This window comes from Panthera onca, chromosome D4, assembly GCF_046562875.1.
Source record: "Panthera onca isolate mPanOnc1 chromosome D4, mPanOnc1 haplotype 2, whole genome shotgun sequence".
NCBI classification, from domain to species: Eukaryota; Metazoa; Chordata; class Mammalia; order Carnivora; family Felidae; genus Panthera; species Panthera onca.
In genome coordinates this window covers 31,238,943-31,263,347 of record NC_138351.1, presented here as the reverse complement: position 1 = coordinate 31,263,347, position 24,405 = coordinate 31,238,943, and the positions used below count along the sequence as shown (strand labels likewise).

Here is a 24,405-nt window from a genome sequence, read left to right as displayed (position 1 = left end):
CACACACACAATTTGCTAAACCCCTCTGCTTCTGTTTCTTAAGTAAAATGGGAAGGAAAGGGATTCCTATCTTAACAGTGGGATAATTAAATGATGTAATCCATGCAAAGCATTTAAAACATGCTGGTACATAGCTTTCAATAAATTAATTTTTTCCTACATTTAAGGTAATTTTCTGTACATAATTAGGTAAATGACCTAGGGTGGGGGTAGAGTTAAGTAGAAAGGCCCCTTCATGAGGCCCCGGAGTGTATGGAGTTAGCAAGTCAATGTGGAAAGAGCAGCCAGTGTGTGCTCTGAAATGAGCTCTGCCGCTCATGCTGTGGTCTCAGGCATCCTTTTCCTGCCTCCTGCCCCTTACTTTGTTCATCTGTAAAATCGGACTGCTAAATGCGTAGCGTTGGAATTAAAAGATCAAGGGAGGGGCGCCTGGGTGGCGCAGTCGGTTAAGCGTCCGACTTCAGCCAGGTCACGATCTCGCGGTCTGTGAGTTCGAGCCCCGTGTCGGGCTCTGGGCTGATGGCTCGGAGCCTGGAGCCTGTTTCCGATTCTGTGTCTCCCTCTCTCTCTGCCCCTCCCCCGTTCATGCTCTGTCTCTCTCTGTCCCAAAAATAAATAAAAAACGTTGAAAAAAAAATTAAAAAAAAAAAAAAAAAAAAAAAAAAAAGATCAAGGGAGGTGAGTGTGCCTTAGCCTGGGCCCTAGGCCAGTGGAGGCGTCCCATCCATCCACTGCTCCCATTTCCTCCCATGCGTCTGAGCACACTTGTTGTGCTTGGGAAGGCAGGGTGATGGCAAGAATTCTCCATGAACATAATACTCACCTTCTCTAGGTCGCCAAGACTTCGGCATGGTCTCTCCTCATGCTTGCCCCCGTGGGTAGTTTCTGGCCTTTCACTAGTACAGACTGATTAAACATTCTCCTGTGTGGATTCTTCCTGGTCGGTGCTGGTTATCTCCTTAGGAGAAATTCTTATAAAAGGCATGTCTCCTGGGTCAAGGATGTGCAAAAATTTAAAGCTTTTGTTGGTATATGCTGTGTCAAAAAGCAGCTTATTATAATTGTTCAAAGCATGGATTCTGGACCTAGGCTGCGTGCAAACCTTTGCTGCTTGTTAGCCAGGGAGACAGATGAGGATTAATTATTAACTTGGTTAATATTTGTTCATTAGAACAAGTGCTTGACACATCCAAAGAGTCATACATATGTTGTGTTTAATAAAAAAAAAAAAATACTGTCTTAATGCTCTGAAAAGGTCTGTGACAGTGGACAGTCCCCTTAGCATCAGCTGTCGGGGCATGGCTGAGATGGCTAATTAATAGTAGGACACTGGCCTTCGTGCTATTAGGTCATGGGTCACCATTACCCGCTGCCGTATCTGGTCCTAACTCTTAGCTGCCCCATTATTTAGATTTGGGGCCTTTTGTCTTCTAAGTAGTTGGCATAATATGTACCTATCACAGTCTATTTTTCTCAGTTTTTTGGGAGAACAAAATGGACTCTGGGCAAAACCCATCCAAGTGCATCTCCAGACATTCTGGCTTCTTCACTGGGGGTGCTGGCCCAGCCCGTGTAGGAACGGAGATCCTCCCACACTGCCTGGCCTTGCCTCTAACTGTGTCTCGTCTCTTTGCTAGCAAGTCTGCATGGCTTTGACATGTTTCTGGATGACAGGTGCTCCATCCACACTGAAATTCCCAGGTAAGGAGGCTTCTCACCCAGCATGACCAGAGGCCACGTGGGCTGGCCACCCCCAGGGACTGGCCTTGGTCCCTCGAATTCTTATACTACCAAATGTCACGTTTCTAAACAGGGAGAGGCTTTGGGTGGGAAAAGAAAGAGTAGAGGAGGTGGTATGGTTTGTGCATTGTTTTACTTGGAGAAAGACAATGGGTGTGTTTCTCATCATGGGTGTGTTTCTTCATGTAAAACAAGATGACTTTTCAGGCGGGACAGTTCTTCCTTGCGTGGGACTCTCCAGACAATGTAGCCAGTCTGGCATCCCCACCCACTAAATACCAGTCATATTCTCAGCCATTGGATAGTCCAGACACCCCCACACATTGTCAGCCCCCTTCAGGAGGCAGTGCTGCCCCCCCCACCCCCGTTGGGAACTGCTGATCAGCTTCAAATACAGCTTCATTGGGCAATGTCATGGAAACAGAAACAGTTGCTCTTAGGACCTTGCTGAAGTGAATATTGTCCCCCTGCCCTGTTCTGCTCTGGCGCAAACCCCAGAGGGCAAAAGAAGGGGCTGGAGGAAAGGTTTCACTCATGAAGGGGGCAGCAGAGGGGGCTTGGCCCTCAGGAATGGGGTTCATGAGTATTTGTGAGACTGGGGCCGGGGGCTCTGAGACAGTGAGCGAACTGCCTTCCTGCCTGAGCCTAGCATATCTCCTGCCATGTGGAGCCACGGAGAGGTCTCCATCCTTGAGAGTGAGGGGTGTGTTGTGACAGAGCTACATGACACATGGGAGCTCTGTAGGCAGGCCAGTGGCTGACAGGTTCTTAAACAGGAGTGGACAGAGCAGGGGCCTGATTCCAGCACCCTGGAGCACTCATGTTCAGGGTGATTCTGCTGTGGCCAACCCCAGATTTGCCTTGCAGTTAACTAAGGAGTTTACAGTGTGCACCGTGGAGTCTTTTCTCTAGCTGCCATATTAAACTAGTCCTTGTCACACCCAGTGACTCCCTAAGACAGGTTCTGGTGTCATAAATACAACTCGTTCTATCTTCTCCCTTTTGCAGTGATAGTTGGCCGTCTCGAGCTGTAACCTTTCTAGACCGGCTTTTAATCTGGCTTGGGATCCGCAAAGACTAGGCCTCCCAAGAAGATCTCTCCTGGACAGCACAATGCTCACCAACAGAAAGTCTCTCCAGGTGCAATTTAAGCCTGTTTCCTCAAGCGTGTGCCTCAGCCTCAGCAAGTGTGTCTTCTATCCACTGGGTATTGAGGGTTCAGCCTGAGGCTAGAGCTGGGCCTACCAGTAGGTGGCCTGGAGGAGTGACTGGGATGGCTCCTCTCTGGTGGCAGATCCCAAGTAGCGTTCCTTGCTTTCTTACATTAGGGGCCCCTGTGACTGACTTGGTGGAAGCTGGTCTGTGTCCCCAGAAAAGTTAATGCAAAATTCTTGAAGAGTTCATGGGCAGGCCCTCTGTGGCCTCCCCGGCTGTGCAGCATTCAACTCCAGGGGCGCTGCTCATACAGATGCAGTGCGAAGGGCGCCCCCTCAGGTGTCCCGCTTCAGAGCCCGTTCACCAGTCATTCCAAGGCCCTGCTCTGGGCATCTACAGATCCTTGGTTAAAATCCCTGAGGGCTGTCTTTCTGCTCTGGTCACAGGTTCCTGGGTTGGGATGCAGTCAGGGTAGGGATCCCCACTTCTCGTGTTAGGCTATGCAGCCTCCACATTTCTCTTGCTTCCTTTCTACCCACCTTGCTTTTTCCCTCTTACTGAAAACTCTTCCAGCCACCGTGCTTGCTCTCCCCTCACTTTCCCTCACCGCCAAACACGCAGGTGGTGGTCATTTTGCATGGCTGAGAATGTAGGACTTACTTTGATACTTGAATAGTTTTCCTCCCTGTTGCTCGGATGCTCCCAGTATCTAGACAGGTGAAATGCAGGCCAGGGCCACTAACATGGCCGTGCGGGTGTATCCATGTGGGTGAGCTCCCCTGGGTTGAGCAGTGCACCCATGAGGTGGAGGTGTTCTCAGTGCCCCTGGTGGGGTGGCTGTTCTCAAGGAAAGTTCTCTCTATACCCTCATTGAGCCCTGGAGACTGATGTGCGCCTTGACACCACTCCATTCTCACCTGACAGGCATTCCCACTTACAGATGACTCTGTGCTCTGAAATCAGGCCACATTTCTGCAAAATGCTTAGAATGCATTGTGGCTTGGTTGGGGAAATTCCATCACCTTGAGTCACAAGCAGCGTTGTGGCTGAGGAAAAGGGTTTCCAGAGCATTTGGGAGACAGGCAGGGAGCAGCTTGGGCCTAGGAGAGGCATAAGCAGCCGCTGGACCCTGTAGGCTCCATGAAGCCCCCGGGAGAGCCAAACTTCTGTTCATTTCCACCAGTGCCTCACTGGTGACCTTGAACCTAATCTCGTGGCCCCTCAAGTCATGCCATCTCCACCTGTGCAGGAGATCTAATAAAGCTGAGAACACTTTTTTTTTAATGTTTATTTTGAGAGAGTGAGCGGGGGAGGGGCAGAGAGAGAAAGAGAATCCGAAGCAGGCTTCAGGCTCAGAGCGGTCAGCACGGAGTCCGACGCGGGGCTCGAACCCACAAACTGTGAGATCATGCCCTAAGCCGAAGTCCGAGGCTTAACCGACTGAGCCACCTAGGTGCCCCTCTAAGAACACTTGTAATCCCATCGTGTTTTCAGGAGAATGTGTTCAAGAGGGACTCACTTATGCCACTGCTGTGTGTGGTCACCATGTTACTTGCCCCTGAGCACACAGCAGGTACTCATTGTGGCTTCCTTTATCCCCTGCAGAGGAACCTGTGTCCTCTGGCCTTTGCCCCTCTCCTAGCAGCTTTACCCTGGGGACTAGTAATTGAAGTAATTTTGGGAGTGTGGAAGGAACACTGGGCTAGAGGGCTGGATCTTGTTTCTGCCTTATCTCCTCATCAGGCGCTAGCTAGGGACTAAGAGGACCAAGAAGACTGTCCTTCCCGTTCCCTGACTGGAAAGCATGAGACAGTTGCAAGACCGCACACAGCAGCCACTCCACCACTGCTCGTCTCCTCACGCCGCTAGTTTCTGCACCAAGGGTGGGAGGGCGAGCCTGCAGATGTAGAAGACATCCAAATGAAGGGCAAAGCCTTAATGTTAGGGATGACCCTTGGGACTAAGGACAGTGGTTCCTTTCAGGGGAGGGGGAGGCTGTGGTTGGCATGGGCACTGGACAGGCTTCTGGGAAAATCAGTTTCTTAGGTGGTGTTACAAGGAAATTTGCATTTGTATCCATATTGTTTTACGATATATATTTTTTCTAAGACTTTTTTTTTAAGTAATCCTACACTGAACATGGTCATCGAATTCACAACCCCGAGATCAAGATTCGCATGCTTTACCGAGTCAGTTGGGTGCCCCTACAATAAAGACGTTTTTAAAATACCTTTTTCCCTTCCTCATTTTCTTCACCACATAAATACAGACCCCTTTGGGACAAAGCTAGGCAAAGCCTCAGACGTGTGGGGCATGTTGAGGGCACTGACCTCAGGCCAGTGTCGGAGGATCTGGAGAGGAGGGCAGATCCCGAGTGGCTGTTTGCACGAACCGTGACCCTTGTGGAGGCTGAGACACAGCAGCAGTGAAAGGAAATGGGCAGGTCTTCTCTCACAGTGAAACTATGCTCATCTGGCTGCATGATGCCATGCGGAGGGGAGGAAAGCCCCACCTGCTGTCAGCAGCGTGGCTCCTGAATGGCTCAGAAGAGGGCTGACCTTTCCCAGCTTGAGACCCAGGTCCAGTAGCTCCATAGGACTTAACCAGCACCACATGGTACTGTCTCAAAAGAAAAACAGTGCCTGCACTGGGGTGGCCCGGAGGACCTAGCCAACCGAGAGGAAAAGCCCTGAACTAGTGACCAGCACTAGAAGTGCGGGTCCCCCTTGCAGCCTCTTGGGCTCTGAGGGCCTTGCCTTGCATGGGAATGAAGACATCAAATGCTTATCAGCAACATTAGGCTAAAGATGTACAGCTTCTCAAGTAGCCTGGCCAGATGTTAAAAACATCCAATGCATGATTTTAACCTTCCTGAGGCGCTTCCCTGGCGGTAGCCTCTGTAGGGAGTCTGCCTCTTCCCAGACCTTGTCAGATAAGCAGCTTAGGTTTTCATCCAATCAAGACTGGTGCCAACCCCTGCTTCCTTCAGGGGCGACACCTCTCTGTGAGGCTCCCCCAACCTCCAGGCCCTGGGACTCCTCTCCCCCCGCCCCCCCCGCCCTGCCATCTTCAGCTGCTGTCCCCCCAGAGTGGGGCCGGCACATTGACCTTGGCATTCAAACATGTTTGATGTCTGCTTTCCAAGAGTCTTGGGGACTGACACACTAGTTTTCTTTTGTGGGATCAATTTGTTCACTGTTACTTGTTAGAAACAGGACTACACCCACCTCAAAAGAGGAACTTGGATCAGGAAGGCCTTGCCTTGTGTATAAATCCAAACATAAGCCTCCTGCCTGCTTTGATTTTCCTTATGGCATGTTAGGGATTTCCCCTGCTCTTTGCTTCTGCTTGGTCTTCTCTGGGGCACTGTGGACAACCACAGGACCAAACCCAATTATCTATCTACCCCACCAATTGGCAAGACATAGTCCTGGTGAGCAAAGCCTTCTACAGGCTCAGAAACTGTACCCTATCCCCCAGAACGGTTTCCAACTACAGGACCCAAGACTGTTCCATGGCACAGGAATCTTCAGTACATCTAAGAAGGATGCGGTATTTGCAAATACAGTATTAATTCCAGTGCTATGGGCTTTTCAGCCACTATTTACAACATCAGGGAATTTTCTTGAAAGGGATCTTTGTTTTGCCTATCTTCAGAGCCAAGGTGGGCAGAGTAACTTCATGTCACAGCATCAAGCCTGCTGAGGAAAGACACACCCTCATGCTGTACCAGTTGATCATTATGGCTAAATGTGACATTCACTCTCCTGAGACTTGACTTACATCAGGTCACTCCCACTCACTGTGTCCTTTCCAGGGAGAGGAAATAAAACAATCAGTTAATATATCTTAGTATTCAGATATTAATTTAGTAATAAGAGACCAAGGGTGGACAGTCACCCACAGCAAATGTCCTTAACTGTCATATGGCAGGGAGGTCAGCCGATTCCTTCTACTGGGCTTTTTTCCACATTCTTTTCTCTTGACCTGGGAGTGACCAAAAGGATTCAGCTTTCTGTACACAGTTAGGAGGGAATACCAACCTTTATTTACACTTGGGTTCAAGTTCAGAGCCATCTTAAACAGTATAGCAAAGCGGGGGAAAGCACAGATCCTGGGACCAAGTTCAGATTCCAACAGAAGCATATTAACTGTGACAACAGGCAAAGGTTATTTTCAGTTTCTGCAGTCAATTGGAGAGAGCATCACCCCCAGCTGCCCGCAGCTTACAGCTGCCTCCGCCCCAGTCCCTGCCCCGGATGCTCGGCCAAATTCAGGCTCTGGCAGGACTCACTCTGCTGGGCATGGCAGGACTCGGTGAGTTACTGAAACTCTGAGGTAGCCCCCAACCCCAAACGTTCACCAAAGGCAAGAAATAGGAACTCGAACTGGTGTATGGGCTGGGTGAGAAAAACTGCACACGGTGTTCAATAAATACTATTTACAAGTCTTGCCAGGCAAGGACAGAGGGCATCTGTACATGGGCACTGATTTCAGATATTAGTTTCTAGGGGAGAAAAGGATATGATGGTAAGGTATAACACTATTTTGCCTGGACCCCCTTTCTCTTGATCAATGGGTTAAATAACGATTTTAAAAATCATACGCTTAATACTCATCCTGAAAACCACCCAAACACTAAATATGCACATTTATACTAAGCGTGCGTGTATGCGTGTGTACATACACACAGAAACCACGAGGTAGTTTAAATCACCATTAAAAAAAACCCAAAAACAATACTTTTCCTAATTCTCTGTCACAGAGTGGTAGCCAATGGCTGCCCACCAGCTATTTAAAATTATCGGTTAAATGAAAACCAAAACTCAAAAACTTCCAGGAGACTGTAACACAAGTAAACAGTAAGTACAGGTGTATTTTACTTCGTCAGTCTCTGGAAACTAGGCTGTGACTGCTTTCAATTAATGGTCGGTGTTACGTGTATTTGCTCTAATGCTAAAGCACACAGCCTTCCCAATCTATACACCTTATGAAGTAGTCTCTGTAGATTCTATTTTACATCTTTACTCTCCAGGTTTTTGTGGAGGATTCAATACAATCTCTATGTACACATTTTAAACATTATTTCTGAACTTCATTTGGAATTATTTAAATAAAAAAATAATCACCATTCTCCACCTTCTTGGGAAAGTGCCAGACTAAACCCCCCGCCCCCCCAACTGGAACTGCTGCCTTGTGTCTAGAGAAATCCCTACCCCACAGCCCCTAGGCCAAAAAAGTGCAATGAATTCACACTAAACGGGAAAAAGCAACATCTATTGTTCTTAGAGTCTGACTCTTCCCCACACCAAGAAAAGTCTCTTCATAGGTATGCCAATGCTGTTGTAGCTTGCTAGGGAAATAGGGCTCTCTCAGGCCAGAGCAGGAAAGTCCTCAGGGTCATCTGGGTTGGGAGCAACGTCTTGTGTCTAAAGAAGAAAAGAAAAGTTTTTAAACCAACATTCACTTTACCCATTGCCACTTGGGCAGAGCCCTCTGAGAAACACATGCCTGCTCTCAACCAGGTGGGCGCTGACAGTGGGTGTGGCCCAAACACTGTAGGGAGAGGCAGGCTCCCAGTGGGAAGAGACACAGAGAGGGGGGGTGCGGAAGGGTCCCTTCTCAGACTCGCTCTTGTCCCCTCTGCAAAATGGCCACCAGTTCCTGCCTCCCTCCCTTCCTCCCACAAACCCTTACCGAGTGACCCTTTTTGTATCTGGCACCTCCACCATCCAATAAACATGATTTAGAATATTTACTATATGGAGATACAAGGTTGATTAGAAGCAGTTCCTGCCTGACCTGGGGTTCCCTGGGGTCAGGGGAGATGCCCCGAGGAAGTCACAGCCTGGTAACTTCAGCAACAGATGGCCTATGAATGGCCTACAGGAGGGGCACCCACTGCTATTTGGAGGTGGAATGCACATCACCATTAGGTAAGGTTTTCTAGAAGAAAAGGTTCTTCCAGAGATAAGCCTCAGTGAATGAGCAAAGGGAATATGGATCCTCAAACAGGGTAACCTGATGGTGAAGAGGTGGGGGCCTGAGGGCAGGTCTGAGCTAGAAGAGAACAGTATGCATATATTTGTCTATAAAACATTTACAAAGTGCCTACTATACACTTAAATTGTGCTGGGCACTGGGGAAACCAATAATGAGCAAAAGCAGACATGGTTTGTGTCCATCCACTGTACAGACAACAGACACTGATCAACAATCACACCAGTGAGAATACAGTTACAAATGAAGACAATGCTTCAAAGAAAAAATTCTTTGCTCAAGGACTCTGACCTGGTCTGGAAGGAAATGTGACCAAAGAAGACTTCTCTGAGGAAGCAAGGTGAGAGGATCTATTCTAGGTGAGCAGGCAAATGGGCAGAAGGACCACCAGGTGCAGATGCTCCGTGGGGTCAGGAACATGCTTGTGTGAAGAACTAGAGGTAGAGCAGTGTTGGCTGAGGAGCAGGGAAGAATGGTTTGAGGTGACAAGGTGAGCTTGGGGAGGTCACAAGGAGGCCCTGAAGCCTTGGAAGGGTTCTGTCTACCCTGAAAGTACCATAAGGGCACAGGGCATATGATTGGATCACAGTTAGGAACTGTCAGGTGATCTGATAGGATTCCAAGCCTGGGGACTTGTCTGATGCAGATGAGTGAGTTTTCTCTGGTTCTGAGAGTGCATTTACAGCAGTGGATGTGCCCGGTGACCATGGAGGCCACGGCCACTGAATGGTCTGTATCCAACTATGTCCATGCTGCTGACCTCACTGTTCTGAACACCTGGATGCCAGACCCACACTAGATACAGGAATGTACAGCAGACCCTGACAGGCCTCCCAGTGGCATAGCCTGGGGCCCCCTCATCCTCTCACCTCCTTCAGAAAACCGTCCAGGTCACAGAGTACACACACTCACCACCACTTCTGCTCTGGGTCCGTAGTTCTCCACCCTTCTGATCCTTCCCCGGCCTCCCCGTGTGCCACCTCTGGCTCCACGCCCAGGACGAGGGAGGTTACCGAAATTAATCTCCAGCTGGGATGTGATGTCATTGGCTGCTTTCCGGAAAACGTGGGCATCATCTTCATAGTCATCCTTTACCATCTGAAACACAGTTACAGCATATCACACACACACACACACACACACACACACACACGCACGCACACACCCGTCTCCATGGACACTCACTGGCTCAGCGTCGAAGCGCTATGCCGCCAGGGAGCCAATATGGCATCACAGCGGACAGTGGCCCTCCCTGATGTGCTGTCGGCACTGGGCTACAGGGCAAGGCAAAGGTGGTGACCCCGCTGCTCTGGTTCCAGCACAGGGGTTCTGCACATTTCCCAGCCACATGTTCTCATACTCACCGTCTTAATCCAAACATCTCTCAAATTACTATTAACTCAAGTGACACCCGAGTTTTTAGCAGTTTGGCAGGTTAAGATGTAAGATTTGACATGCCTACCAGCAATCAACATATATCTTTTATACCTAAATGTATTTTGCTGAGATTAAAAAATTTTAATTTCTGCCTTTTATTTGTTCACAAATGCTACTTTGATAAATAAGGAAATATCACCTCCTTAGAATAGAACTTGATGGAAAAACTCCTTTCAATGTGGGTGCTGACTGTACAAATACCATATGTTAAAAACTGCATGATTTACAATAAACAATTCTGACTCAAAATCTAGGAAAATAGTAAAACAACAGAGTATGGTTATCTGATGATTGCTGCAGAAAGAATTCAAGCTGCTTTTTAAGAACTATTTTTGGCCAAAATACTTTGAGAAATTACATTTTATTATATATGAGGTCAAATAAGTTCTGTTTCTTGTTAAAAGAAAACTATATTAAATAAACTTTGTTCCAAATTTGATTTGGCTTCAATTCCTAATAATGGATAAAAAAAAAAACTCACTTTTGAGTAAAACATAAATCTATACAAAATATGCCAATGATCTTGGATGAGAATCTCCAAACGCTATAATGCTAAACATTCCTACTACAACTTGTCCAGAAAATGGAATCAAGTCTCCCTGAACTTATCAACCCCTTTAGGCCATCTGTTCATTACAGGTTCTGTGTTTAACATTTATGTTCCCTTCAAAGCTGCATTAAAATAAAGCAGAGGCCTTAGCTGGATGTACTGTTGAAACTAAAAAGGTGAAGGAAAGAACAATTCAGGAGCATTGACACTCTGGTAAAAAGACAGACACAAAAAACCAGTAAGAGGCGAAGTAATAGCCTACCGCCTGCTTCAGAAAACAGCGGGCTCTGTGTGCTGGAGTGGGGGAGGCCGTGACGGAGTAGGGGGAGGCTGCACAGGAGTAGGGGGAGGCTGTGCCAGAACAAGGGCAGCTGTGCAGGAGTGGGGATGGTCGTGGAGCAGGGGGAGGCTGTGCTGGAGTGGGGGTGGCCGTGCAGGAGTCAGGGGAGGCCCTGCAGAAGTAGGGGGAGGCCCTGCAGAAGTAGGGGGAGGCCCTGCAGGAGTAGGGGGAGGCCGTGCCAGAGGAAGGGCAGCGGTGCCTGGGACAATACTGAGTGCGCTTTCTTGAAAGGGATCAGCTCATTTCACAGGCTGCCGGTGGTCTGAACTTTGCAAACACAAGGCATTTTACTCTATTGCTTTGTCTCTTAGGGTGCCCAGAACAAAGTAAACCAGTGACCCTAAGATTTGGCTTTTGTTGCTCTCAGAACAATTTCTGGCTAAAATCTTCAATGCCGTAACATTAACAAGAGACCAAAGACATGTGCTTCGTGGAGACCAAGCTGGATGACTCAGCTAACCCAGTTGCTTCAGATATTCCAGGAGACCTCTCTCTGGAGCCAGGGAGGATGAATCTGGTGTGGATGCAGGAAAAACAGCTGCTATTTTTACCTAACATGTCAGCTGCACATTTCACATCCTGACAGCACATTTGTTTTAGGAAAAGCTTTATTTACAATGGCCCAGAACAAAAAAGAACAAAAGTGAATAGGAAAAGAGCCAATCCAGTTAGCTGATGGACGTGAAGAAATACCTCACAGAGACTTCCAAGAGAAGGCTCTCCCCTCCATGCTGCCTGTGTATAACAGCTAGTGGAGTGGCTCCAAACTTCTTAGTATGGCCTGGAAGAGACTGGAGGTGGTAAGGCATCCTGTATTATAAATGACCCTCTGATGAAAGTATTCATTCAAAGAACACAAGTAACCGAAGTGTCAATGGAAACACATAAAGCTACACAGTTTCAAACGGAAAATCAGTGTATAATATCTAGTGGGAATATCTGTCCACCACCATCATCAACACAGAAATGTGTATTAAGATAAGCAGCTGTGACTGAATGATGTGAATTCTACAGTTTAAAACGAGAATATTCAGGGCACCCTTAAGTTCAGTAACTTAAACAGAACGCGATTACATGACTCACTGATCGTCTGCATCAATATATGCTGGGAGTCCTTTTCAAAGCCGAGGCCTCCAAAAAGGCCTGAACACAAAGCATGAAGAGCAAGGCCCTCACGGGAGGGAGGAACAATGTGAGCAATCCTGGCTGCGGCAGCAGGGTGTGGCCAGGCAGCCGCACTGTCCCAGGGGCTCCTCCTGGGTGGCGGCAGTTACACGGCGGGGACAGAACTGCTGCAGTAACACAGCACAGAACTCTGACAGGTTGCAAATGATCAACTCCTCCCAATAAAATGCTCTTATTAAGAACGTGAGCTGAAAATCTAACCTAATCATGAAATGTGGAGTAGTTACCCTTTGAAATGGCACTATTCATGAGACACTGTACCTCTCTTGAGACAAAAATGAGATGCAATTAACATACAGTATTCGCACAGTCAAAGCACAGCTGTGGGTTGAGCGGAAAATGCACTGTCACTGAAACTGCTTTGTATGAAGTGTCGGCAGGCCAAGTTTCAACTCTTTTTATGAACAATACAGGTACAGATAAAATTAGGCACACATCATATCTGATTAGTCTTAGGCAGAAACTAGAATGCCAACTACCAATGTCCCATTTTCACACTAGAAGTGGAAAGGCTCCATCTGGTTTCCAGTAAGGTAAGAATGAAGATTACCTCTAGACAAGAAAATGTCATACTTACATCATCTCTATATTTGGACTTGTGTATCACCACTGCTTTGGAAGGGACAGTGGACTCAGGTTTCCGGATGTTAAACTCAGGCTTTGGTCTTGTCTGTTCTTGAAGATTTTTCCACTCATCAAGGGTCATCTCTTGAACTTGAGTTTCCTCTTCTAACTCCAACTCAGGAACTCTATGAAAAATCAGAAGTTTTTGATGGATCTAAAATGTCTACTTTCTCAAAGAAAAAGTTATTACTATTAATTAGCATACTTTCATGGTTCTGCATCTCATATTTACATAAGGTAAGAAAATCTCGGAACTATAAGCTTCCATATTTTAATCATTTTATGCTGTCACTACCAACTGAAGATACTTCCTGTCTGTTTTCTTTTTTATTTTTTTAAGTAATCTCTATGCCCAATGTGGGGCTTGAACTCACAAGCCCCAAATCAGGAGTCACACAGTCCACCAACTGAGTCAGCCAGCTGCCCCACTTCTTGTTTTCAAAGCAGTCTTTGAAAAATAGGAACTGCACCATCCCATTAGCATTACACTTGACCACCAGGCACTCCCTTCCCAGATGGCATTACATACAAAATGAGATAAAATTGCAGAAGAAAAGGGAGAAACTATTGGAACAAAACAACCATAGGCAACCATGAACAGAGTTATAAAACAATGGGTTACAAATACATACTTTTGTAAATATCCTCTTTAAATTCATGAGACTTCAAGAATAGATCAATAGAATAAATTTCAGAGCCCAGAAAAAAATCCTCACATTTAAAATCAATTGATTTTTTTTCAAGCAGGTGCCAAAGACAATTCAAAGGAGAAAGAATGGTCTTTTCAGCAAATGGTGCTGGGAAAACAGGGTATCCACGTGCAAAAAAAAGAAGTTGGACCCCCACCTCACACCATGAATATAAGAGTTAGAAATATAAACCGCTTAGAAGACGACACAGGCATAAACTTTCATGACCTTAGATTAGGCAGTGGTTTCTTACATGTGACACTAAAAGTGTAAGCAACAAAGAAAAAGGGGTGCTTGGGTGGCACAGTCGGTTAAGCATCTGACTCTTAATCTTGGCTCAGGTCATGATCTCACAGTTCATGAGTTTGAGCTCTGCATGGGGCTCTGCACGGATGTTGCGGAGTCTGCTTAAGATTCTGCCTCTCCTTCTCTCTGCCTCTCCCCACTGTGCGTGCGCGCTCTCCCTCAAAATAAATAAACTTAAAAGAAAAAGTAGATAAACTGGACATCACCCCCAAACTTCTGACAACTTTTGTGCTTCAAAAGACACCATCAAGAAAGTGAAAAGCCAATCCACAGAATGGGAGAAAACATTTGCAAATCATATATCTGATAAGGGACTTACCTTGGATACAAAAAGGATCACAACTTACAACTTAATGAAAAGAAATAACCCAACTGAAAAACAGGCAATGCTCCGAATAGACATTTTTCCAAACAAGATATACAAATAGCCAATAAGATGTTCAATATCATTAACCATCAGGGAAATGGAAATGAAAACCACAATGACCTATACCCACTCCACATTCAGTAGGATGATTAGAATAAAAAAGACACTTAACAAGTGCTGGCGAGGATGTGGAGAAATTGGAACTTCATACATTGCTGGGGCGGGGTGGGGGGGAGGTGGGATGTGAAATGGTGTGGCCACTCTGGAAAAACAGTCTGGCAAATTCTCAAAAATGTAAACACAGAGTTGCCATTTGACCTGACAATACCACTCTAAGTTACACATCCAGGAGAAACAACAGCATATGTCCGTGTGAAAACACCATGGCACTGCCATAAATAACACTGTTCATTTATTTTTTAAGTTTATTTATTTTGAGAGAGAGAGAACCAATGGGGGAGGGGCAGAGAGAGAGGGGGACAGAGGATCTGAAGCAGGCTCTGTGCTGACAGCAGTGAGCCCAATGTGGGGCTCGAACTCATAAACTATGAGATCATGATCTGAGCCAAAGTTGGATGCCTAACCGACTGAGCTACCCAGGTGCCCCTAATAATGCTGTTTATAGCAGCATTATTCACAATAGCCAAAGAGTGGAAACAGCTTGACTGGCCATCAACTGATGAGTAGATAAAATATGCTATCTTTAATACTGTGGAATACTATTTGGCTATAAGACGAAATGAAGTATTGATACATGTTACAATATGAATAAACCTTGAAAACATTATGCTAAGTGAAATAAACCAGGCACAAAAAGTTTACGTACGATTCCATTTATATGAAATACCCAGAAAAGGCAAATTCATGGAGACAAAGAGCAGATTATGGTGGCCAGAGACTGGGGACAGGGAGGCCAGGGAATGACTGCTTAATGGGAATGGGGTAATGGAAATGTTCTGGAACTAGATAATGGCAATGGTTACATAACACTGTAAATGCACTGTCACTTAATTGTACACCTAAAATGATTAAAATTGTAAGTTTTATGTTGTATGTATTTAACACCAAAAAAAGAGATAATACACAAAAAAGAAAGAAATGAAAAGATAATATACAAAAAGAAAGAAATAAGCCAGACACAAAAGGACAAATATTATATTCCATTTATATGAGGTATCTAGAATAGGCAAATTCATAGAGATAAAAATAGAGGTTACCAGGGGTTAAGGGGAGGGAGAAGTGGGGATTTACTATTTCATGGAGTTTCTGTTTGTGATGATGAAATGTTCTGGACATGGATGGTGGTAATGGTTGCACACAATGTGAATGTAATTAATGCCACTAAACTGCACACTTGAAAATGCTTAAAATGGTGATTTTTATGTTATATGTGTTATGTAACATACCCCAAACCACTGAATTGTACAGTTTAAATGGCTGAATTTTGCAGTATGGGAATTATAGCTCAATAAAGTTTACAAGAAAAAATAATTAGGTGGTGAGTGGGAAGGGAATCAAATCTAATACCTTCACAGAAGGGCTAATGTAACTTGTCCTACATTATAGGTTAATGATATGAAAACTATTAGTGAAATCAGGAGAGAAACTTAATCACAGACCATTCAAAACAGGCATATTTGTAAAGGGACTTTAAAATATCAAGCCAGTGGGGTGCCTGGGTGGCTTAGTCCGTTAAGCATCCAACTCTTTTTCTTTATTTTTAAATTTATTTTGAGAGAGAAAGTGAGTAAGTGTGAGCAGGGGAGGGGCAGAGGGAGATGGGGAGAGCAAAACCCAAGCAGGCTATGTAATGTCAGTGTAGAGCCCAATGTGGGGCTCAATCCCACAAACCGTGAGATCATGACCTGAGCCAAAATCAAGAGTTGGACGCTTAACCAACTGAGCCACCCAGGTGCCCCAAACAGGGGACAGAGAACATGTTCAACTACTCTACAAAAGTGTCACATTGGAATTAACTTGCACCAGTTCGAACTGGCTCACGGCCAGTTATTATTATTAAATCAAATTATTATTTAATTATTATTATTTAATTATTATTAGATTATTATTAAAAATTAAATTATATAAATTATAATTAGCTATACTAAAGGTAATAATCACAATTCATTATTCCCTAATTATTCCACTATATTGTACCTTTATCCACGCTCTTGGGGTTTATTATACCTAATGTATGTGCATAGTGAAAATGTTACATAATAGCGTACTATTGTTTATCTCTTCCCAACTCTGCGTTCAGTATGACACAGTGGTAGTTTTAAATCAGCCATGGTGGAAATATTTACACCACAAAAACCAGCAAGTGCCAACAGATCCAGGCTTTTTCATTCTAGAGAGCCAGATGTTGAGTATTTACCAGCATACCATTGCCTGCAGGGAGGCACTGAGTAAAATTCTGACTCTGGGAAACATTTTGTGGACATATGACCCAGTTTCTTAGACAAATAAATTACAAGGGAAAGAGAGAACATGTAGATTAACAGTGACTTAAGAATAATCAAGATAGTGTAATATTAGTGTAATATAAACAGACCAATGGAACAAAATATAAAGTACAGAAATAGGCCTGCACATTTTAACAATGGTATTTCATGTGCTGGAATAACTGGATATACATATACCAAAATGAAAAAAAAGGGAACTTTGATCCACACCTCACACTGTATACAAAAATCAACTCAAATGGATCACAGACCTAAATACAAAAGCCCAAATCATTAAACTTATAGGAGAAAACCTTTGTGGTACTAAACTGAGCAAAGATTTCTTACATTTGAGACCAAAAGCAAGATCAATAAAAGAAAAAAAAATTGATAAAGTGGATTTAATCAAAATTTAAAACTTTGCTTTTCAAAAGACACTGTCAAGAGAAAGAAAAGAAGGCTACAGATTGGAAGAAAATACTGGAAAATCATATATCTGATAAAGGGCTTGAATCCAGAATATATGAAGAACTCTCAAAACACAGTAATAAGAAATAGTTAGAAAATGGGCAATTTCAACACTCTTTATTTTAATAAAGATATACAGATGGGAAATAACCTGTGAAAAAGTGCTTAATGTCATTAGTCAATAGGGAAATGTAAATTAAAACCACAATGAGATATAAACCTATCATAATGGCTAAACATTGTAAAAGCTGGAAAAACTACTTCAGAAAAGAGCCTGGCAGTTTCTTTAAAAAGTTATACATACACCTGCCATATAGTCCAACCATTCCACCCCTAGGCATTTACACAGGAGACGTGAAAATGTATACTCCACCAAGACTACACAAAAATGTCCACAGCAATTTTATTTGTAATAGCAAGAACTGGAAACAACCCAAATGACCATCAGGTAGACAGATGAAGAAACTGCAGTCTATCTGTACAGTGGAATACTGCTTGACAATAAAAAGGAACGAAATATTGATACATGCAGCAACATGGATGCATCTCAAAAGAAGTATGCTCAGTGAAAGAACACAAGACAAGAAAAGAATATATGATGTGTGATTGCATTTATATAAAACTGTAGCAATTGCAAACTAATCTTTAGTGACGAAAAGTAGATCACTGGCTGCCTGGGGGAAAGGGGCAGGAGGGAGGGATTACAAAAGGATAAAAGGAAACTTTTTGGGTTGATGAATATGCTCATTATTTTGATTGTGGTAATGGTTTTACAAGTATATATGGTTGTCAAAGCTTGTAAAACTGTACATACTAAATATATGTCACTCGTTGGATGTGAACTCTCAGTACTGTTTAAAAAAAATGAGATATGCCAATTGAGATGTATATTTCAATATTAATTCAAACAAGTAAGTTGTTTTAAAAAGAGATTTTGAGATAATCAGGGAAACTGACAAACTGCCCAGATATTTAAGGAATTGTTAAAAACTTTAGATGGGATAACACTACTCCAGTTAAAAAGAGCAGACCTTTAGATATAACTTCGTGAAACATTTATGAATGAATATGATATCCTGACAGAAGAGGAAGTGGGTAGAGACATACATGAAACAAGAATGGTCATGATTTGATAAAATTTTAAGTTGAATAACTTAGAGGTTCATTATACTATTATTTTATATACATCTTTCAGTGATATAATCTTCTAATACAGAGCTGAAAATAAATATTAAGGGTTCATAAAGGTTCTTTAGGCTACTTGTGACAGAATTAGGAAATAATCAGAGCTGATTTCTAGGAGGCTATTCTGATTATAGACTATAATCTAGTTATGATTTCTAGAACTGATGCTGTAAATTTGAGGATTCTTTCATAACTAGGATGAACTAAAGAAGTTAATAAATTCCAAAAAGTTCAGTAAGAACACATCTTTTGTTAAGACCACAAAAGAAGTACTTTTTCTGTTCGCTTATCTTAAAGAACATCATATATAAACATGAAAGGGCTAGAACAAAAAAGGATAAGGCATATAAGAAATGTAGTCTTGGGGTGCCTGGGTGGCTCAGTTGGTTAAGTATCTGACTTTGGCTCAGGTCATGATCTCATGGTTGGTGGGTTTGAGCCCTGTTTCTGGCTATGCTAACACCTCAGAGCCTGGAGCCTGCTCTGGATTCTGTGTCTCCCTCTCTCTCTTCCCCTCCCCCAATTGTGTTCATTCTCTCTCTCTCTCAAAAATAAACATTTTGGGGGTGCCTGAGTGGCTCAGTCGGTTGAGCATTCGACTTCAGCTCAGGTCATGATCTCGCGGTTCATGAGTTTGAGCCCCACGTCAGGCTCTGTGTTGACAGCTCAGAGCCTAGAGCCTTCTTGGGATTCTGTGTCTCCCTCTCTCTCTCCGCCCCTCCCCTGCTTGTACTCTGCCTCTCTCTCTCTCTCTCAAAAATAAATAAAACATTAAAAAAATATTTTAAAAAATTATAAAAAAAAAAAAAAAAGAAATATAGTCTTTAAGTTGATACATAGACACACCCAAAGTGAAGCAAACAGTGGAGAGCTCAGAAAAGAGCATTTGCTGCAAGTGATTCCCTCCTTGAAAATGATCACCTGACCCTGTTCACTCTGGGGCACTCCATTCACAAGTATACATACAGATGCCCCCTGTACATTCTCCTCTGCCATTTGTCATTGCAACAAGCCGTGTTGGGAGCAGTACAAAATCACCAAGGACAGACTCCTTAACCTTATTCTCTATTCACTACAGATTATTACAAAAAACACATTCTATGAAAGTTCTGTGAGGCAGATCCCATTTCCATCCTATTTGAATTGGCACTAAATGCAGTTTTTACTGGCAGTTTTACCAAAGACTGGATTTTCAACAGGAAGAGATGTATAATTAATCCCTCAGTTCCAGGAGGGATGAAAGCAGTTATATTTCTAACAGTTATAAAAGCATTGTAATTGCTATTTACATCCTCCAAATTTAACAGCATCCCCCCCCCCCATTTTGACTAATTCAAAGTCCTTCACAGTTCTTGGTCTATTACCAAAAATCTTGGGAGATGATTTTCCATCAAAGCTGCTTATAGATATAAGATGGTCTAATCTATAACTTGTAATGTGAATAATGCTATATGCAAATTTGATAGTTATACATTTGTTTCTATATGGGTGAAATTATAGGAGAAATAGAACTGTTTTAACAAACTGTTACTTTATTTAAAACATAAATGGGGCAATAATGGTAACATTTACTGAATGCTTCCTAGGTGCCAAATGCTATTCAAAGGACTTTACGTTAATTTGGTCGTGACAATCCCACAAGTTAGCTCCAATTAATAGCTCCATTTTATAGGTAAGGAAACTGAGGCAGAGTCATATAGCTCACAAACAAAAGAGCCATGTTGCATACCTATACATTCCATCTCCAAAGCCCAGACTCCACCACCTTGAGGGAATAAGAGGACAGAGAAATGCACGGAGACGGAAGAGAGTCAAGATGTGGGCACAGAAAACATATGTAACACCAAACGTCCAAATATCCATTCAGGCAATATCTTTCACCTCAATATATGAAAGGGTGCAGGGAACCAAAAAAAGTGGGTTCTAGAAATAACATTTTATGAACTAAATACTTAACCAGGGCAAGTGGATTTAAACTGACGTGTAAGTAACACCTCTTCCTTCCTTCCCAAGTACTGAAATTGAAGTGAATTTCATGCTAAACTTTGAGCTCCTCAGAAATTTGCCATATAAATTTTAAAGAGGTGTTTTCCAGCTTTAAGAAAATTCAACACAGGACAATCTTCACTAAGCAAAAATACTTGGAAATGAATTACAATGAAAAATATTTCACTGCAGGTATTTTGTAATGATGCTTCTTTAACACTCTTTTCATAATGGCTTTTTTATTTTTAAGGAAGGAAGGGAATGTCATTCCATGTTACTGAATAGGAAAGTCCTCAGCAACCCCAGCAGCCCCCTCCTCTGCTCACAGAACCAGCAGCTTCTCCCCTGTTCAGTTCTTTGGAGCAAACTTCAAAGCGTTCGTGGCACTTTCAACCGTTCCTACCATTCACTACAGGAAAGAGCATGAATGTCGGTCCCACATCTAGTTGCCACTTCTTAGCAAGCCCTTTAACCTCCGTATCTCCATATGAGGATAGTAACAGTATCTCCTCCTTCACTAAAGGGCAGCAAAGGATTGAGGAGTTAAGACATGGAAGCATTTCGAGTTCCTGGCACACAACAAATGCTCTATAAATGTTAGATTTATTCTTATAGTCTTGTAACAAAATACTCCCGAGAAGTTGTCACAAGCATCTTCAGACACGAGGACACCATGTGATTAAGGAACATGCAATACTTCTATGATGAAAGGGGGAAGGAGGGAAGGAAGGAAGGGCACAGCACATATAATTGTCAACAAAACGTGTCCAATCTGAGGAAAATATATCTTCTTTGGGGTGTACGTTTGAATGTAAGTGAGGGTATATTAAATTAATCTATCAGGAAGTTCTAAACTGAGCGGCGCATTGAATATACATTTTGGCTCGGGGTCCAAAGTCTGAGCGTTAGATCAACGTGAGAAAAAGCTGAGATCAGACAGCATCACCATCATCGAATGTACTTCTCAAATACAAACCTAATTCTGAAATTATCATAAACCTGTAACTGCACTACTAGGAATTTTAGTGATAACTTTAAAGTGTGACGGGGCAGTGCGGAGACAAGAATGTCGCAGCGCGGTCGGCCACTGGTCTGCTAGTGTGGCTGCTCGGCCGCGCAGCTCCTGCAGACCTAACTAGATGCTCACTGCCTACTGCAGGCAGGGGAGGGGAGAAAGCGGGCTGGGCTCTCGTGCAGACACGAGACCGCCATCAAACCATTTAGAATTCTGTCTTTCAGAGTAACTGACTGAGAGAACTATTTTGTCTATTTAATATTAGGAAAGCAAGGGTATCTCAATCAATTCCACAGAGTTATGCTATAATTTATTATTCTGCCTTACATAACCTGAATTTGTATAAATGGTTTATTGGCTCAAAAAAGATACCATTTTTCCTGAAGGGATCTAGTTTAACTCACTTTTTCAACATTTATGTAAACTGTTAATCTACTTCCTTAGTTAAATCACTGTCTAAATATTCATATTGTTAATTTCTCTCTTTACTTGAATACACTTCTTGGTTGTTTTGAACAGTAAATTAACAGCTTTCATAATTATCAATCATTGCAGCATTTTACTTTTGCAATAATAATAGCAGATATTTGGGGCGCCTGGGTGGCTCAGCCGGTTAAGTGTCCTTCGGCTCAGGTCATGATCTCACGGTCTGTGAGTTCGAGCCCCGCGTCGGGCTCTGTGCTGACTGCTTCAGAGCCTGGAGCCTGTTTCCGATTCTGTGTCTCCCTCTCTCTCTGAACCTCCCCCGTTCATGCTCTGTCTCTCTCTCTGTCTCAAAAATAAATAAATGTTAAAAAAATTTAAAAAAAAAAAAAAAAAAAATAATAGCAGATATTTATATAGCATTAACTACATGCCAGGCCCCACTCTGTGACTGACACACACACACACACACACACACACACACACACACACACAATCCTTATAACAACCTTATGATGTAGGTACTATTATTATTACCATTTTACATGTGAAGAAAACTGGAACAGACAGAATAAATAACTTGCCCAAACTAATGAGTGACAGAGCTGAGATTTGAACCCACACTCTGGCTTGGGGTCTGTGCTCTTAACCACTAGACACCTTGCTTCTTGGCAGCTGAAGGATGAGAAGAGTTAAATCAGTGAAGGGGGAAGGGAATTTGGAGAGGTATGGGGTGGGGGGAAAGGCAACAGCACTTGCTGAAGCGCTTTGGCATGTATAGGACAGGGGTAGGGGAAAGGTCCTTGAGAACATGACATAAGGGCAACATGATAAACCCAGAGAAGGTACACGAATGGCTGCACTTGAGAGCTCTGCAGGGTATAGACCACGCAGGACCCTGCAGGTCAGGTCAAGGGATAGGAAGAGAACAGCAAGCCACGGGGGGTCTTGCATGAGGGGTGGGTGCATGACAATCAGAATGTTAGTGTGAAAGCCACTGTGGTGCAGAAATGGGCTTGTCCCAGATGAGAAAGCAGGGAGCCCATAAGGAGTTGTGGTGACAGGTTGGATGAGATGATGGTGATGAGCAGAGAGGAGAAGAGAAGGTACAATCACCAGGGCAGGGTGACAGACTGAATTTCGGGAAGGGAGGGGGTCAAGAGGAAGGAAGTCTCAAGGATGACTCCTAGGTTTCTGGTTTGTGCAGCTGGATGGATGGTGATGGGCTGCTCCACAAGATGGAAATACGTAATGAAGACAGACTTCTCCTGGACACGCGGAGTGGGAGATCTGAAATATCCATGGGGAGATATCCAGAGCAAGCAGCTAGAAACACACACCTGGAGCCCAGGTAGAAGGTGAGAGCCAGAGGTATACATTCTGGAGTTGATACATGAATGATGACCCGAGCTGCAGGGGTACGGGAGATCCTATAAAAGACACTAAAGAGAAGAGGGCCTAAGGCAGAGCCATAAAGAACTTGACATTTTAAAAGACCAGAAAAACAAGGATGAGTCTGTAGAGGAGAAGCTGAGAAGCAGTGGGAAAACCAGAAGAGTGCAGACATCACAGAAATCAGGGAAAGAGAGCTTAAGAAGAAATCAATAAAGTCAAATGCTCTGACAGGTCAAGAAAGATGCAGACGAAACATCTATTAGGTGTGGAGACATGTGGTGACTGTTTCCAAAGGGCAATGGGGACAGAGCCAGATCTGGAGTGAAGTGAGGCATAAGTGAGAGGGAGGAAGTGAAGGAAGAGTACACACAACCCTGAAAAAAGGCAGCTAAATGAGAATGTGGGGCAAGAGTAGAAGACTTAAAATAGGAGACACTGAGCACGTTTAAACTGTTGATGAAGACCTGAGTTGGGAGGAAGGTAAGCAGACTCATGAGGAAGGAGCTGACTGACGGTGTGAGGTTTCCATGCAGTCAGCAGGAGACAGGATTCAAAGCCTGAAGAAGTGGCAGGAGAGATGGTGCCTCTTTCTTACCATGAGGGAAGGAGGCTAGGAGGTATGCAGGCACAGGTGGGTTTGTACCTTTAAGAGCGGGAAGATGATAAACTTCCCAGCTGGTGGCTCTCAATTTCTGTGTGACATAGGAGGCAAAGTTATGTCGAGAAAGTAAAAGAGGAGGTGCAGGTATGGGAAGGGTGGGGGAAGAGTAAAGTGGGGACAGTGTCAGGGCTTAGAGGATACAAGAAGGATGGAATTGGTCATTGTAGAGGGTGGGAGAAAGAATGAGCCCCAGAAAAGGGGACTGATGGGCAGTGTTAAGGGCTTATTTCAGAATGCAGGTGATGAACAATTTACAGGGGTTCCTGTCGGCTCTGCTGTTGGCAGTGCTCAGCTGGCCAGTGCAGGCAGAGAGAGGGCAGCCAGCCAGTGGTCATCCAGGAGGCAGGTTTTGCCTGCAAGGCACAACAGAAGATCCAGAGGCAAAGGAGGTTAAGGACTGGGCAAGGACACTAGAGGTGGACCAGGGACCTAAGC

At 44.0% G+C, this 24,405-nt stretch overlaps 2 protein-coding genes across 6 annotated transcripts in view; one reads left to right on the top strand and one right to left on the bottom strand.

Moving 5' to 3' along the window:
- The window catches only part of CDC14B (cell division cycle 14B), a 113,377-nt gene extending 106,549 nt beyond the window's left edge, over positions 1 to 6,828 (top strand). For both annotated transcript variants that reach the window (XM_078436882.2, XM_078436881.2), the window contains 2 exons: positions 1,638 to 1,701; positions 2,749 to 6,828. In XM_078436882.2, coding sequence (XP_078293008.1) covers positions 1,638 to 1,656 — 19 coding nt within the window. In that variant the 3' untranslated portion in view covers positions 1,657 to 1,701; positions 2,749 to 6,828. The remainder of the gene's footprint in view (positions 1 to 1,637; positions 1,702 to 2,748) is intronic.
- Positions 6,829 to 8,151: 1,323 nt separating this feature from the next.
- HABP4 (hyaluronan binding protein 4) overlaps positions 8,152 to 24,405 on the bottom strand; it is a 40,437-nt gene continuing 24,183 nt past the window's right edge. For 3 of the 4 annotated variants that reach the window (XM_060609855.3, XM_060609852.3, XM_060609853.3), the window contains 3 exons: positions 12,985 to 13,156; positions 9,808 to 9,993; positions 8,152 to 8,324 (listed from right to left, as the gene is read on the bottom strand). In XM_060609855.3, coding sequence (XP_060465838.1) covers positions 8,268 to 8,324; positions 9,808 to 9,993; positions 12,985 to 13,156 — 415 coding nt within the window. In that variant the 3' untranslated portion in view covers positions 8,152 to 8,267. The remainder of the gene's footprint in view (positions 8,325 to 9,807; positions 9,994 to 12,984; positions 13,157 to 24,405) is intronic. The other variant, XM_060609854.3, reaches the window with a different exon arrangement.